Genomic DNA, 17,700 nt, shown 5'->3' on the forward strand with positions numbered 1-17,700 from the left:
ACCTGCCAGAGGAAGTGGTGGAGGCTGGTAGAATTTCAACATTTAAAAGGCATCTGGGTGGGTACATGAATAGGAAGAGTTTAGAGGGATATGGACCAAGTGCTGGGAAATGGGACTAGATTAAACTTTACTCTTCTACTTCGGCATGGATGAGTTGGGCCAAAGGGTCTGTTTCTGTCTGTACATCTCTATTACTCTATAAATCTGTATCTACTCTATCAAACCCTTTTGTAATCTGAATGACCTCCATCACTCACACTTCATGTTTCCCACTGGAAGGCTAGAAGTTACTTTGGTGAAAATTAAGGTAAGGTTTATGTGTGATTGTGAGCCTTAGAGTATTCTATTACCTCAGTGCTGAAACAGCAATGAGTGGGAGGTGGTAGCTTCAAAAATTGGGAGGAATGAGGAGGATTGAGGGGGAGAGAATGAAGAATACTTGAATAAGGTCATGGGAGAAGAGATGAGATTATGGTTTAAACAACAATTTCACTCTGAGAAAGATGACTGCAATTGTTTGGGAATATATTAAGAATGTGAGGAGCTGGAATACTCTCAATGTAGTGATCTCAGGAAGGAGGAGCTTCAGTTAGTTCCAAGGGTGAAAACATTTAGGTTGTTCTTCTTGGAGAGAATGTTGACATGGGGTGGGGGGAGGGGAGGTTGATAATAAGGGTGGGATAAACAAGTCCTATATTGGTAGAAGGATCAAGAGTCAGGGGGCACAGATGTAAGCTAATTGGTCAAATGCTGCCGAGGGCAATAACAAGGTGGGTGGGATAGCACTGCTCCAGGGTGTGGTGGAGGTAGGGTAAATGGAGGCAAAAACAGAAGTTGCTGGAAAAGCTCAGCAGGTCTGGCAGTGTCTGAGAAGAGAAATCAGAGTCAACATTTTGGGGTTCGGTGACCCTTCCTCAGAGGGGTCTGGATCAGTATCTGAAAGGGAACAAAAATACAGGGTTCAAAGGAAAGGGCCGAGAACTGACACCAAGAGAATGGCTCCTTCAGCCTGGCCCAGCATGGACATAGAAGGCTGAATGGCCTCCTTTTTAAAAACACAGGTCCCCGTGTGCAGCCTGAAACTTTCCATGATTTGGAGATGCCGGTGTTGGACTGGGGTGTACAAAGTTACAAATCACACAACACCAGGTTATAGTTCAACAGGTTTAATAGGAAGCACTAGCTTTCAGAGCACTGCTCCTTCATCCACAATCACCTGAAGGAGCAGTGCTCCAAAAGCTAGTGCTTCCAATTAAACCTGTTGGACTATAACCTGGTGTGTGATTTGTAACTTTGAAACTTTCCAAATATAGATCTGATACCCATCTGAGTTTACTCCCACGGCTCTACAAGACTCTGATAGAGACTAAATAAACCTCTAGATTATTTGATCACTACCTCCCCCCTCCCCATCATGGGTATGGGTAACAAATTCTCCCAAACACCCTCTTCATAATAGCAACTCTGTGACCCATAGTGAACTCTCCACCACAAGCTGGCTCCCAGTTCCAATGGGCAGTAATACTGAAATCCTCCTGTAGCTGCTGTGAGAATATATATACACATTACTTACAACTTTGGGAGTCTGCGGCTGTGTCTGATACTGAGTGCAGATGTTGCTGGGCTCTTCCAAGAGTTAGCTCTCAGGCAGATTTCAGTTTCCCCGCCCACCCACACTGGGATCTGCAGCAAGTACCAAAAGGTTTTGCTTCTGTGTGTCTCTATCTCTGTGTGTCTGCGCCTGTGTCTGTTGTGTGTCTGTCTGTCTCTGTGTGTGTCTCTGTGTGTGTTTGCGGAATTGGCCGGATAGAGTTCCCTCCCTGCTCTCCCCACTATGAAGTTGCTCAGAGCTGCTTGCTCTTCCCTCCAGCTCCTGATCCCTGCCCAAGGCTCTGCTCACACCCCCCGGCTCCGGGCTTGTTGCACTTTCAATGTCACTGCCTACATGCCCGAAGCGGCAGCTTTCCCCGGGGTCCGGGATTACCCGGGGCTCCGCGATTACTCGGTGCAACAGCCCGACAGTTTCTGGGGAGCCCTAGCCCAGGGCAGACTGTCCTGGATCAGCCCGTTCCACACGGTCAGCGACTGCGACCTGAGCCAGGGCACCATCCGCTGGTTCCAGGGAGGACGCCTCAATGTCTCAGGTAAGTGGCACCCACCGGCACTTCTCACCGCCTTCAAACTTTCCCCTTCCACCTCTCCCTCCCTTCCTCACTCTCTCCTTCCACCTCTCCCTCCCTCACTCTCTCCTTCCACCTCTCCCTCCCTTACTTTCCCCTTCCACCTCTCCCTCCCTTCTTCACTCTCCTTCCACCTTTCCCTCCCTCACTCTCTCCTTCCACATCTCCCTCCCTGACTTTCCCCTTCCACCTCTCCCTCCCTCACTCTCCCCTTCCACCTCTCCCTCCCTTACTTTCCCCTTCCACCTCTCCCTCCTTACTTTCCCCTTCCACCTCTCCCTCCCTCACTCTCTCCTTCCACCTCTCCCTCCTTACTTTCCCCTTCCACCTCTCCCTCCCTCACTCTCCCCTTCCACAACTCCCTCCCTCAGTTTCCTCTTCCACCTTTCCCTCCCTCACTCTCTCCTTCCACTTCTCCCTCCCTCCCTCTCTCCTTCCACCTCTCCCTCCCTCAGTTTCCTCTTCCACTTCTCCCTCCATCACTTTCCCCTTCCACCTCTCCCTCCCTCAGTTTCCTCTTCCACTTCTCCCTCCCTCACTCTCCTTTCAACTCTCCCTCCCTTACTTTCCCCTTCCACCTCTCCCTCCCTCAGTTTCCTCTTCCACCTCTCTCTCCCTCAGTTTCCTCTTCCACTCTCCCTCCCTCACTTTCCCGTTCTACCTCTCCATCCCTCAGTTTCCTCTTCCACCTCTCCCTCCCTCACTTTGCTCTTCCACTCTCCCTCCATCACTTTCCCCTTCCAACTCTCCCTCCCTCACTTTCCCCTTCCACCTCTCCCTCCCTCACTTTCCTCTTCCAACTCTCCCTCCCTCACTTTGCTCTTCCACTCTCCCTCCATCACCTTCCCCTTTCATCTCTCCCTCCAAATGTTCCCCTTCCACCTCTCCCCTTCCACGTCCTCGCCTCCCCTTCCACTTTCCCATCCCTCCCCCCCACTTTCTCTCTCCCCTCTACTTCCTCTCCGTCCCCCCCCCCACTTTCTTGCCACCTCCCCACTTCAATTCCCTTTCCTCCCTGCCATTTCTCCCCCTCCCTCCACTTCGATATCATTCTGCTGTGGTCTTCATGTCTTCTTCCTTTCCTCCCTATGTGCATATTCCCTCTCTCTCTCTATCTTCATCCCCTCTTCCACACCTTTCCCCCCCCTTACACTCATTCTCCCCCCTCTGCTGTCTCCTCTACCTCTTCTCATCATCCCTCTTCCCTTCCTCTACCTCTCCCATTTCCTATCTCTCTTCATCTGCCCGTTTCCTGCCACTTTAAGGTCTTTAATTTACAGGTAACCCTGTACCACTATCATAAGTCAGAAATTAAACAAAATATGAATGCTCCAGGATTGTTTGGGAAATTGTTTACATGCATTTAAATGAGGCTTTAAAAAACTTGAGGTGAATAGCTCGCTGTTTTACAAAACAGAGTAGAAAGTGGAACTGGGCTGTTGCACAGCGAGATGGAGACAAAAAAAAAGTAATTTCAAAAAGACAGAATCATCTAGAAAGTTAATGCATGGGTGGTGGGCAGGTTTCCACTAGGGAGAAGCAGGTCACTCAAAGAAAATAAAGCTTGTAACATCAGCAGTACAGTTCAGCAGTCTCTAAAACAGGCGAAAGTGAGGACTGCAGATGCTGGAGATCAGAGCCGAGAGAGTGTGGTGCTGGAAAAGCACAGCAGGTCAGGCAGCATCCGAGGAGCAGGAGAGTCGAGGTTGCAGGCAAAAGCCCCTCACCAGAATTCCTGATGAAGGGCTTTTGCCCGAACCGTCGGATTTTCCTGCTCCTCGGATGCTGTTTAGTCTCTAAAACAGTCAGGGCAGAAGAAAAGAAGTCGTGAGTGGCTCAGAGTTAGTGGGAGAAAAGTTTCAGATAATGTTATGATGTCAGAGAGGAAGACATCCTATAAGGTTGTTGAATTTATTAATTTAAGCAACACATAGAATCATAGAGATGTACAGCATGGAAACAGACCCTTTGGTCCAACCTGTCCATGCCGACCAGATATCCCAACCCAATCTAGTCCCACCTGCCAGCACCCGGCCCATATCCCTCCAAATCCTTCCTCTTCATATACCCATCCAAATGCCTCTTACATGTTGCAATTGTACCAGTCTCCACCACATTCTCTGGCAGCTCATTCCATACACGTACCACCCTCTGCGTGAAAAAGTTGCCCCTTAGATCTGTTTTATATCTTTCCTCTCTCACCCTAAAACTATGCCCTCTAGTTCTGGATTCCCCGACCCCAGGGAAAAGACTTTGCCTATTTATCCTATCCATGACCCTCATAATTTTGTAAACCTCTATAAGGTCACCCCTCAGCCTCCGATGCTCCAGGGAAAACAGCCCCGGCCTGTTCAGCCTCTCCCTGTAGCTCAGATCCTCCAATCCTGGCAACATCCTTGTAAATCCTTTCTGAACCCTTTCAAGTTTCACAACATCTTTCCGATAGAAGGAGACCGGAATTGCATGCAATATTCCAACAGTGTCCTAACCAATGTCCTGTACAGCCGCAACATGACCTCCCAACTCCTGTACTCAATACTCTGACCAATAAAGGAAAGCATACCAAATGCCTTCCTCACTATCCTATCTATCTCCGACTCCATTTTCAAGGAGCTATGAACCTGCACTCCAAGGTCTCTTTGTTCAGCAACACTCCCTAGTGTTATGAAATAAGTGAGCTGTGTTAGCAATTTGTTTAACAGTCTCAGGACGAAACATTACCTAAAGAATATAGCATCAAGTGAATATTTCTATGCCAATTGAACAAGGATCTTTAATGTGGAAAAGGAGTGACCTTCACTGAAAGTTGGATATCTGTTAGGCTGTTGTTGAAAGTAAAAGGGTTGAATTTTTATTGCTGATATTTGAAATATGACTGTATTATTTAGATACTCAAGTAAAATAGTTTGTTGTTGTGTTCTTTCTGAGTGTAATAAACCTTGGTGTTCTTTTAAAAGTAAATTGCCAGCCTCTTGTTCACTGGAATTTGCCTTGTCCAGTTTTAACATCAGCTCTGATGGTAACAAAGTGAGGCCTCATCAGAGATAGAGATTATTTGAATTTAAGAATGATCTAAGAAACTCTAAAAATGATGAAGGAGCAGCTCTCTGAAAGCTACTGCTTCCAGTTAAACCTGTTGGACTATAACGTTGTGTTGTGTGATTTTCCTCATGGAGATAGTGATCATAAAACAAGAACGATATTATGAAGTTTGTTACTGCATTTGGAATTTCAAAATGGTTCTGAATGTTGCAGATACTTTTTTTGGGAGTGGAAAATGTGACAGAGAATTATTTGAAATCTTTCTCTATTATTAAACTGACAAAATGAGCAAATAAATGAAGATAAAGTAAAGGACAAATGGAATGTGTTCCCTCAGGATCTATTAGGAAGGGGGAGATGGCTCTCGATTATTAACCAAGTTGTTCCTAGACTGTTGATGAAGAGGGTCAAACCACTGGAGGTTCTGAATATTTTATGTCAAAAGTAGGGTACTTCCTGATTCTTCTAATTGAGCAGACAACCCCCAAAAAATTGAGAGACACTGGAGTAAGTCAGTTATTAATGTTATGTGCTGATATAATTTGTCTACCGGAGGATAATGAAGTAGAAATATTAATTGGAAGTATACACTAAGGTTACAAACCAGTGCCATTATACAGAGTTAGTTGAAGGAGTGATATAGTAAACAGAGAAGCTGTCGTTAGAGCAGTGCAACAAATCCTTATGGATGGAATTGATCTTATCTTGGGGAATGATCTTGCTGGTTCAAGATTATTGACCTTACTGAAGGTGATGGAACAGCTAGTGGATATAAAAGTAACTATATGATCAGCATCCCGGATTGTTTACTGACTGTTGTGACTTGATCTCAGGCACATAGAATTAGACAGGAGGAGGAAGAGTGCACAAAAGGGAATGAAATGAAAATTTGGTTACTGAAATTTTTCTTAACGATTAAGTAAAGTAGGGGATGTATATAAGACTGAGGCTGACATGGTTAGCTCATCTTCTTTGATAAGAATGTTACAGATAGATCCTGAGTTGAGAGGTTTTTTATCAGTCTGCCTACTCAGAAATTGTATCAGCACCAATATCTGTGTGTCATCATTTGAAAGAAAAAGTGTTAATGAGCAAAGAGACATGACTTCAAATACCAGCTTGTAAAGATTGTGCAGTAAATTGTGACTAAATATGGAGCCCTCATAAAACTGAGCCTTCATTGAGGTTTGAGTATCTGTAAGGTTGATGTTCAGGATAAAAGGGTTGAATTTTTATTTCGAATATTTGAAAAAAGCCTATTTTATGAGGTTCTTGTATATTGTGAAATAGTTTGTGGCTTTGTTCCTTTTGTGTGTAATGAACTTTGATATTTTGTTGAAAGTACACTGACAGTCTCTTGTGAATGTGTTCCCTGGTTAACCACTAGAGTGAACAGCTGTCAAAAATAAAACTTGTGCTTTATGAAGCCAGGTCTCACTCTGAAATCTGGATTGTACAGTGATACATCAGCTGGAATAGTAACAATTTCCTTTCCCTCTCCTTGCCTTTATTTTACTTTCCCGGCATCTAATTTCCTCCTCTCCCCACTCTTCTGCTCTCCACCTCTCCTGCCTCAGCCCCCTGTACTCCTTTCCCTCCTACAAATAGATATCCAGGTACACAGACAGGCGTAAACACAAGATAGCATGTGTGTGTACTCTCACATACATGCCCATGAAGATTTAGTGCACAGAAATGGGAAGATTTCGAATTGATTTTTGTCTCAATCCCATGGATGTTAATATAACTACTAACTCAGCAACTCAGTTGAAATCAGCACAGTCAGATAATGGAAGGAGTGATTTGAGTATTATTTAATGTGGCTGAGCTGATATATTCACTATTTATTCTGTGGGAAATCTTCCATTATCCTACAGTATTTGCCCCCACTGTGTCAAAGGAAAGACAACTGAGCTTTATACAATGCTTTTCATGACCTCATATTCGATGTAGCAATCAGGCAAATAAGGATATGCTTGACACACAGAATAATGAACTCTGAGAAACGTTAACTCTGATTTCTCTCCACAGATGCTGCCGGTCCTGCTGAGCTTTTCCAGCAATTTCTGTTTGTGTTTGTGACATTGAATAATGGGCTTGCCTCGGTATTTACCGGAGAAGGTCCACATGCTGTGCATACAAAGAAAACTAATTTTGAATCAGGGACAGGGCTTCACCAACATTAACAGAAACAAAATAACAGTAATGAAGAAGTTAATGGGATTAGAGACTGACAAAACTCCCTAGGTTCAGAAAGTGCCCATCCTCAGATTTTACAGGAGCATTGAAGAGGCCATAGCTACCAAAATTCTCTTCGTTTAAGAACTGTTCTTTTAGATTGGAAATTTGAGATGCCACTCTGCTGTTTAAGACAGTTATAGAGTCATAGAGATGTACAGCACGGAAACAGACCCTTCGGTCCAACTCGTCCATGCCGATCAGATATCCCAACCCAATCTAGTCCCACTTGTGAGCACCCGGCCCATATCCCTCCAAACCCTTCCTATTCAAATACCCATCCAAATGCCTCTTAAATGTTGCAATTGTACCAGCCTCCATCACATCCTCTGGCAGCTCATTCCATACACGTACCACCTTTATTGTCCAATCAACCCAACATCTGTTCTGAGGGCATTGCTGTAGTTTGTGATTGAGGATGGAGTAGGAAACACATAAAAAATTTTCAGCTATTTGGAAAGGGTGGCTTAATCACAGTGAACATAAATTGATTTTGTATGGAGGTTATTGAAGTAGTAGACCGGGAAATATCTATGAATGTTGTTCCCACAAACTTCCAGAAGAAATTTGATAAAGTTTCTTATAAGAGACTAACAGCAAGGTTGAAGTTGAAGGAATTGTGTCAGGTTATTGACTTGGTTACGAAACTGGCTGTTTAGAAGTAAACAGAGATGGGGACAATGTGAAGGTACTGTAATGGACAAAAAAGTGAATAGCAGTGCCTGTAAGATCTGTGTTGGAGCCTCAAATATTTATTGTATCCATTACTGTTGTCGGTAATGGAATAGAAAGCCATGACTGCTGATGACACAAGGGTATTGTAAATTAAGCAATGTGAATGGAAACAAAGTGATATTAAAATGTTAATGAGTTGGCAAAACTGCATTTCAATGTAAGCAAACATGAGCTTATCCACTTTGGACCTAAACAAAGATAAAATAAAGTAAATGGTAGAAATTTTGAAACATCGCATGTCCAGAGAGCAATGAAAAGGCAGTGAATACAGGGTCTTTCAATGTCTTTAAGGCAGAGGAGAGGCTTGATTACCAAGGGGATGAAAGATTATTGAGGATATATAGGGATGTAGAGTTGAGGCTAAATTCAGATCGGTCACAATCTTATTGAATAGTGGAGCAGGCTTGAAGGGCTCAGTGACCATAAGACAAAGGAGCAGAAATTAGGCCATTCAGCCCATCGAGTCTGCTCTGCCATTCAATCATGGCTGATAAGTTTATCAACCCCATTCTCCTACTTTCTCCCCATAACCCTTGATCCCCTTTACAATCAAGAACCTATCTATCTCCATCTTGAACATACTAAATGACCTGGCCTCCACAACCTTTAGTGGTAGTGAATTCCATAGATTGACCACTCTCTGGCTGAAGAAGTGTCTCCTTATTTCTGTCTCAAAGGTGTTCCCTTTACTCTAAAGCTGTGCCCTCAGGTCCTGGTCTCTCCTACCAATGAACAACTTCCCAATATCCACTCTCTCCAGGCCATTCAGTATTGGCCTTCTCTTGTTCATTGTTTGTGTGTTCATATTAGATTTTCAGCTGCAGAGGTTGTAAGAACAGAAAACAATCAGAAAAGGTGAGTGTCTTGCTGGGCTTCATATCTAAATGATCAGAATACAAAGAAGGAGAAGTCTGGTGTGCACTGTCTGAGGGTAGAAGAGATGGGAAACCTTTAAAAAGTACTTGGATGAGCACTTGAAATGTCATAAGTTCAAGGCTATAATTCAAGTGCTGGAAAGTGGGACTAGTGTAGACTTGGAGTCATTTTATAGAACATAGAACAGAGAAAAGTACAGCACGAACAGGCCCTTTGGCCCACGATATTGTGCTGAGAATTAATCGTAATTTTGTTAATCCTAATGTTAATTTTGTTGAGGGGCTCTTCTGTGTTGTATAATTCTATGACTCATGCTGAGGAGGTCTACTGACAAAATAGGGTTCAACATTTCTGTGTCAGAGCCAGAATCTCCATGTTCAAATCCCATCCCAGGACCTGATGGCCACAGGAGGTGCTTTCCGAGACTGGCCAAACAGACTGGGCATGAACCTGCACAGTTCTTCCCGATTATGTCAGTGGCAGCAGTAGTGTGTTAAAAGACAATGAAATGCAAAATAACTTCACAACAAGGGGAATGAAGTTTGAAATATTCTTCCACAAATGGAAATTGGTTCTGAGCTCATTGTTAATTTTAAATCTCAGATTCTTGTCTACCCAAAGATATCTGATAAAGGTGGGTGTTAGGACACATTAACCATGATCTCTTTCAGTGGTGAAACTAGGTCAATGGGCCAAATGATCCTAAATGGTCCAATTTCTATAATGCTCAGAGTCAGAAGTTGCATGACACCAGGTTATAGTCCAATAGGTTTATTTGAAATCACAAGCTTTCAGAATGCTGCCCCTTCATCAGGAGAAGTGGAGGGAAGTGCAAAAGCACAGAATTTATTGGTGGAGAGATCATTGCAAGATAATTCCAGGTAATCAATAGTGTCAAAAAATAGTACAAATGAAGCTTCACCCGACAAAGGAGCAGCACTCCTTTGTGTGGTTTGTGTGGTTTCAAATAAACCTGTTGGACTATAACCTGGTCTCGTGCGACTGCTGACTACGTTTTATTGTGAGAAAGTTGCAATATAAATCTAAGTTGTTGTTAGTAATATGCTTGAGCTGTGAGTACGGTTCCAACGGGGGCAATTTGAACCAAACTCTCGTGGAAATCTGGTGAGGCGGGGTCGTCACTGAATTGTGAACTGATTCTCCTCTGAAGGGAATGGCGAGTAGAGTTTTGGCCAGTGTGTAACACTGCTGAACCACCCCACCCGCCTGACAAAAGTCTGTCCCAGCTTCTAGACTGAAAGATGCACGAGGCTGTACCGAACTGGAAAGTGAAAGAACTGACAATTGTACTTGGAAATCATGTGAAACCACCCTTCTAACAAGTGATCCTTTTGTATGTTTCATGTGCTGAATTGCACCCATTAACTGCTTGCAATGACCTGGGCATTTACTGTCAGAGAATCCCTGCCATGTGGAAACAGGCCCTTCAGCCCAACAAGTCCACACTGACCCTCCAAAGAGTAACCCACCCAGACCCATTCCCCTACCCTATTACTCAACATTTGCTTCTGACTAATACACTTAACCTACACGTCCCTGAACACTATGGGCAATTTAGCATGGCCAATCCACCTAGATTGCACATCTTTGGACTGTGGGAAGAAGCCGGAACACCCGGAGGAAACCCACGCGGACCTGGGGAGAATGTGCAAACTCCACACAGACAGTCGCCCGAGGCTGGAATCGAACCTGGGTCCCTGGTGCTGTGAGGTTGCAGTGCTAACCGCTGAGCCATTGTGCCCCCTTTAGTTATTGGAATATTTTATTTTCAGTCACTGGTTAGTTGTGGGTTTGAACTGTAACAATGTTGGCTCCAGATCCTCGATGTCTTTGGCACTCCATTGCAAGAATACACCTACAGATGTTTTCATAGCTCCGGGGACTAATATAAAGCTTTCTAATAACAGGGAAATTAATGGCACCAATACTCAAACTGATGCTTCGACCTGTGTCTGATTTGGGGCATTGGTATACCCAGGATAGGCAGTCACCAGGAGACTGATACACTCCCAGTACGCTTCCAATTTACTAAGAAATGGTAAAATATCACCCTCCTCACTCCCACTACCTCCCCTCTCCCCTCACCTCCAGCAGAAGGGTAGTGTAGGAGATTTCAGTTTACCCACTATCTGGAGTGAGGTTTCACACATGCAATCAAGCAACTCCCGATGACTGTTGGGTCTGTTTGAACTGGCAGCTTGAGATCTACATACTAAACATGTAGATGTAACCATTATCTGTTGCCTCTGTAGTCATTTATGCAAACAAACAACTTGGTTCGAAAGGTCAAATGACCCTTGTCTGTGCAGGCTGTAGATCGACAGATAAAGAGAGAGCTACGTGGTAAATTCTTATCAGCAGTTTCAGCACATTATTAAATAGTGCAAAACTTGTAACTTTTATGTTCAAAGGGACTTGCATGTATTGAAACAAGCAAGTCAGGAAGTTAGTTTATAGAGTCAGAGAGTCATACAGCACAGAGACAGGCCTTTCGGTCCAACTCATCTGCGCTGACTTTGTTTTCTAAACTGAACTAGTCCTAAGTCCTTGTGTTTGACTCATATCCCTCTAAACCTTTCCAATTTGTACCTGTCCAAATGTCTTTTAAATGTTGCAATTTTAATCAACCTCTACCACTTCCTCTGGCAGCTTGTACCATATACACCCTGTTTGTGGGTACAGCAAGCAATTAGGAAGACACAGGATCATTAGAGAAGACTATAATAGTCTCAGCCAGTTCCTCCATCTATTGCTGATGGAAAGAGTCACAGAAATTTTGTGATGCAGGAGGCCACTTGGCCCATCATACCTCCACCAGCTCTTCAAGTGAGTATCATTACCTAGTGCCATCACTTACCCTTCACTCCTCCCTAGAACATCTTGACACCAAGAACAGCTATGTAAGAATCCTACTCATTGACTACAGTTCACCCTGCAACACTATTATCCCCTTGAGACTGATTATTAAACTTAGTGATCTCGGACTAAGCCCCACTCTCTGTGACCTCAGTTTCCTGACCTACAGGCCACAATCAGTGAACATTGAGACAATATTTCATCCTCACTAATACTCAACACTGGAGCCCCCCCTAGGGGTGTGTACTCAGCCCCCTACTGTACTCACTGTATACCCATGACTGTGTCGCCAAATACCAGACTGATGCCATTTACAAATTCGCTGATGACACCACCATAGTCGGTCAAATCTCAGATGGCGATGAAACAGACTACAGATGGGAGGTGGAAGACCTGGAAAAACGGTGCACTGAGAACAACCGAGCTCTCAATGCTGGCAAAACCAAGGAAGTCATTATTGACATTTGGCGGGATGTTATTCATGCTCCCCTAGACATTAACAGCACAGAGGTGGAACGAGTGGAGAGTGTCAAGCTCCTTGGAGTGGTCATCCACAACAAGCTTTCTTGGACCCTTCATGTGGATGCACTGGTTACAAAGGCCCAACAATGTCTCTTCTTCCTCAAGCAGCTGAGGAAATTTGACATGACGGTGAATACTGTTCCCAACTTTTATAGGTGCGCCATCGAGAGCATTCTGTCTGGACGTATCACTACCTGGTATGGCAACTGTACCATTCAAGATCGGAGACGGTTTCAGAGAGTGGTGAACTCAGCCCAGACAATCACAAAGGTCAACCTCCCATCTATAGAATCCATCTACCAGGCCCACTGTCAAGGAAAGGCCACCAGCATTCTCAAAGACCCAGCCCACCCTGGCAATATTTTTCTACAACTTCTACCATCAAGGGGAAGGTACAGAAGCCTGAACACATGCTGGTTTCATAACAGTTTCAACCCTACTGTTGTTAGAATACTGAATGGACTCACAAACTCTTAACATTCACTTGTACTTGTGTTTTTGGTTCTGCTGCTTTTTACCTATTATTCACTATCTATGTTACTTAACTCTGTGATCTGTCTGTATTACTCGCAAGACAAAGCTTTTCACTGTGTTTCGGTACACGTGACAATAAATTCATTTCAATTCAATTCAATACCCTGCTTTCACCCCATTCTCTGTTTTCATCTGATCCAAGAACAGAAATTGCTGAAAAAGCTCAGTGCGTCAGGCAGCCCCTGTGGAGAAAAATCACAGTTCGCGTTTTGGGTCGAGTGTCCCTTCCTCAGAACTGAAGAACAAAATCGGAGTTCTGAGAAAGGGTCACTCACGCTGGGACATTATTAACTCTGATTCCTCTCCACAGATGCTTCCAGACCTGCTGAGCTTTTCCAGCAATTCCTGTTTTTTTTGTTTCTGATTTCCAGCATCCGCAGTTTTTTTGGTTTGTCTTTTTATCTGATTAACCAGTCCCCTCTTGAATGTTTCAGTGAAACCTGACAGCACATTCCATACTTGAACTATTTATTGAGTGAAAAAGTCTTTTCTTATATCGCACTTATCACTATATAGACTGAGGGGTGACCTTATAGAGGCTTACAAAATTATGAGGGGCATTGATAGGATAAATAGACAAAGTCTTTTTCCTGGGGTGAGGGACTCCAGAACTAGAGGGCATAGGTTTAGGATGAGAGGGGAAAGATATAAAAGAGACCTAAGGGGCAGGGAAAACAGCCCCAGCCAGTTCAGCCTCTCCCTGTAGCTCAAATCCTCCAACCCTGGCAACATCCTTGTGAATCTTTTCTGAACTCTTTCAAGTTTCACAACAACCTTCCGATAGGAAGGAGACCAGAAATGCATGCAAAAATCCAAAAGTGGCCTAATCAATGTCCTGTACAGCAGCAACATGACCTCCCAACTCCTGTACTCAATATGCTGACCAATAAAGGAAAGCATACCAAACGCTTTCTCCACTATCTTATCTACCCGCGACTGTACTTTCAAGAAGCTATGAACCTGCACTCCAAGGTCTCGTTGTTCAGCAACACTCCCTAGGACCTTTCTAATTCTCCCTGGCTAGTTCTCCCTCAATTCAATGAGATCTAACCTTGCTAACCAGTCTCCCATAGGGGACCTTGTTGAATGCCTTATTGAAGTCCATATAGATCACGTCAACCGCTCTTCCCTCATTAATCCCCTTCGTTACTTCTTCAAAAAACTCAATCAAGTTTGTGAGACATGATTTCCCACACACAAAGCCATGTTGACTATCCCTAATCAGTCTTTGCCTTTTCTAATATATGTACATCCTGTCCCTCAGGATTGCCTCCAACAACCTGCCCACCACTGACATCAGGCTCAACATTCTATAGTTCCCTGGCTTGTCCTTACCACCTTTCTTAAACAGTGGTACCATGTTAGACAACCTCCAGCCTTCGGCGCCTCATGTGTGACTATCAATTATAGAAATATCACAGTTAGGGGCCCAACAATCAGTTCTCTAGCTTCCCACAGAGTTCTAGGATACACCTGTTCAGGCCCTGGGGATTTATCCACCTTTATGCATTTCAAAACATCCAGCACGTCCTCCTCCATAATATGGACATTTTTCAAGATGTTACCAACTATTTCCCAAAATTCTATATCTTCCATGTCCTGCCCTTTTGAAGATTTCCTGCACATTCACAAGACATGATTTCCCCCATCTGAAAGCTGCAGAGTGTTTCTGGAAATTTCTGCCTTCAGGATCATCTCCAGAATTTTGCCTTTGGTGTGGGTTAGTGATGATGGGTGAGGGAAGAAAGGGGATTGAGATTAGCATCTTTGAGCAGCTCCTTGTAGTAGTTAACAGCAACAAGAAACAGTAAGACCTGGGTTTAGCATCTTGCCCGAAGGGTGTCTCAATACTGCAGTGCTCCCTCACTGGAACATTTACCTGATCAGAGTTTCAACCTATAAGATTGAAGTTAGTAGACTAAATAATTTATAATTCACAGATAAAACTGTACAATCATACAATTTCTACCACATGAGCACTTATTCAGCTTAATCCCAATGCCTAGCTCATCAAACTCTCCAAATCAATGACATCACTTTTTTTTCAGAGGACCACTTCCATAAATATAAAGGAATAAAAAGCTGTATGAATAGGGAAACAACGTTTTACCAGGTAAGATTATAAGTGGGATAGAGAATCTCTGATTTACAAATACACAGACCATTGAAGGGTACATGTCAGCTCAAAGGATATCAGGTATCTGGGAGCACCACCACTACCTCCAAGTTTCCCAGTTCACAGCACACCATTCAGGAAGGGAGCTCTTCACCAAAGGCAATTAGCAATGGGCAATAAATACAGACTTTCGAAACTGACAGTTTCAGTGGGCTAATGATAGCCATTCCTGATGAAGGGCTTTTTGCCCGAAATTTCAATTTTTCCTGCTCCTCGGATGCTGCCTGATCTGCTGTGCTTTTCCAGCACCACTCTAATCTTGACTCTGATCTCCAGCATCTGCAATACCCACTTCGACCTAATGGCAGCAAATACCAATACTTGCTTCCTTCTCACCACCACCAGTGAATCTCATGGGGGAGTAGTTAAAAATCACACAACACCAGGTTATAGTCCAACAGGTTTATTTGGAAGCACTAGCTTTTGGAGTGCTGCTCCTTCATTGGGTGGTTGTGGAGAATAAGATCATAAGACACAGAATTTATAGCAAAAGATTGCAGTGTCATGCAACTGAAATGATACACTGTAGAAACCTGGATTGTTGTTCAATATATCATTTCAGTCTGGCCAGATGATGGTGACTTTACCTTTGATTCTATGCTCTAGATTTTACTGTTGTATTGATGACAACCTGTTAGTACAGACTGTCAAAATCCCATTGACAGTCAAATTTTTCGTTTGTGGAAATCATAAAGTCATCAGAGTGGTTAAAAAAAATCTTAAGCCCCCTTTCAGCAGTCTCAAAATGATCAAGGTTGGAGAGAAAAAAATAATGAGTTAGCCTGGGTCTCAGGGAGAAACAGTAATTGAGGAAATCACTAAAATACAATTAAGAATTATGGATACTGGAACGCTGAAACAAAAACAGAAATTGCTGGAGAGATTCAGCTGGTCTGACCGCATCTGTGGAGAGAAAGCTTGTTTAAAGTCCAGTGACCCTCCTTCAGAATTTCAGATGGGGGAAATCACGTCTGATGAATGGAGTGCAGGAATTCCTTAAAAAGACATCACTTGCAGCCCTATCTATCGAGGATCCAAATGGTCTACTTCTGCTCCTATTATGTAACTGAGTAAGAAATTTTAAAGCGAAGATGTCAGTGATATCTCAATGTAGGTGGTTGAGTGTCTGCAAAGGATGTTGCTGGGAAAATTGTTGAATTTGTTTTGCTGTTTATGATAAGATTTTCCAAAATTGTCATAAAAATTCTTTGGTTTTTATTCTTTAGTGTAATAAGCTTATGTTTTTTCCTTACCTCACGTGGCTACCAATAACTTGTAACTAAATTGCAAAAGTAAAACTAATGGGGTAACAAGCCAACTTTGATTGTGGAATTTGACTTACCATCATTTGGGACCATGACACTGACAGGCTCCTTTTTTTGAAATCCTCTTTACCTTCCTGTTAGGTGACACCTGCAAAACAATCAGCTACTTGTTCTGACAAGGATTAACCCTTTCCTTTCTGATTTCGCACAAACAGTGAACTGCATTGACCGCCATGTCCACACCTCTCCAGACAAAGTGGCTTTAATCTGGGAGAGAGATGAGCCTGGTGCTCAAGTGAAGATTACCTACAGGTCAGTTCAAAGAGCAGTATGTGCAGATTATTAGACTTGATAACAAACCCGGAGAATTGAAAAGCAGAGTATTTTTTTTTAAAATGGCGGCTAGGTTACAAAATGTTAATGTTCAGAGAGTTTGCTGTGCACAAGGTATGCAGAAAGTTAGTAGACAGGAGCAGCAAGCAATTAGGAAGGCAAATGGAATATTGGCCTTTATTGCACAGGGATTGGAATAAATGAATAAAGAAGCCTTATTACATTTTTTAAAATCATTTGTGGTATCTGGATGTCACTAGCTCGGCTAACATTTATTATCCAGCCCAAACAACCTAGAAAGCAGTTAAGTGTCAACCACATTGCTGTGGGTCTAGAGTCACCGGGTAAAGCTGACAGATTTCCTTCCATAAAGGACATTAGTGAACAATATGGGTTTTTCCTGACAATTGACTCATGGTCATCATTGGATTCTTAATTCCAAATATCTATTGAATTCAAATTCCACTGCCTTCCAAGGTGTGATTCGAGCCCAGGTTCCCAGAATGTTACTTGGATCTCTCGACGTGTGGTCCAACGATAATACCACTAATCCCCTTTCTCCCAGGGCTTTTGTGAGGCCCCATTTGGAGCACTCTGCAGATTTGTTCTCTATCTTTGTAGAAGGGTCCACTCGCCTTGGAGAAGGTACAGCAAGGGTTCACTGGGTTAGCTGGTATAATGTGCCCAGGTTGAACGTTTTCTGGCTCAGAATGAAATTCTGGTTTGCTGCTTGCTCCTTCGGACCTCCACCTTGGATACTGAGGACCAATAGCTCAGGGCATGCTCCATGAGCACTGACTGCACTCTCTCCACATCTGCCATGACCTCCAGGGTAGGGTGCCAATTTGAGGCAAATGACAAGGGCAGCAGCAGATGACCAGAACTTGTCCACATGTAGTTCAGAGTTGACACCACCTCCGGG

At 43.5% G+C, this 17,700-nt stretch overlaps 1 protein-coding gene across 4 annotated transcripts in view; it reads left to right on the forward strand.

Moving 5' to 3' along the window:
* The first annotated feature begins 1,601 nt into the window (after nucleotides 1-1,601).
* The window catches only part of LOC140476113 (acetyl-coenzyme A synthetase 2-like, mitochondrial), a 128,235-nt gene continuing 112,136 nt past the window's right edge, over nucleotides 1,602-17,700 (forward strand). For 3 of the 4 annotated variants that reach the window (XR_011960411.1, XM_072568209.1, XM_072568207.1), the window contains exons 1-2: nucleotides 1,602-2,144; nucleotides 16,661-16,757. Coding sequence is in view for 3 of the 4 variants with exons in the window: in XM_072568209.1 (XP_072424310.1) it covers nucleotides 1,835-2,144; nucleotides 16,661-16,757 (407 nt within the window). In the remaining variant the exon portion in view is untranslated. The remainder of the gene's footprint in view (nucleotides 2,145-16,660; nucleotides 16,758-17,700) is intronic. The other variant, XM_072568208.1, reaches the window with a different exon arrangement.

The sequence above is a fragment of the Chiloscyllium punctatum genome, chromosome 4, assembly GCF_047496795.1.
Source record: "Chiloscyllium punctatum isolate Juve2018m chromosome 4, sChiPun1.3, whole genome shotgun sequence".
Lineage (NCBI taxonomy): Eukaryota > Metazoa > Chordata > Chondrichthyes > Orectolobiformes > Hemiscylliidae > Chiloscyllium > Chiloscyllium punctatum.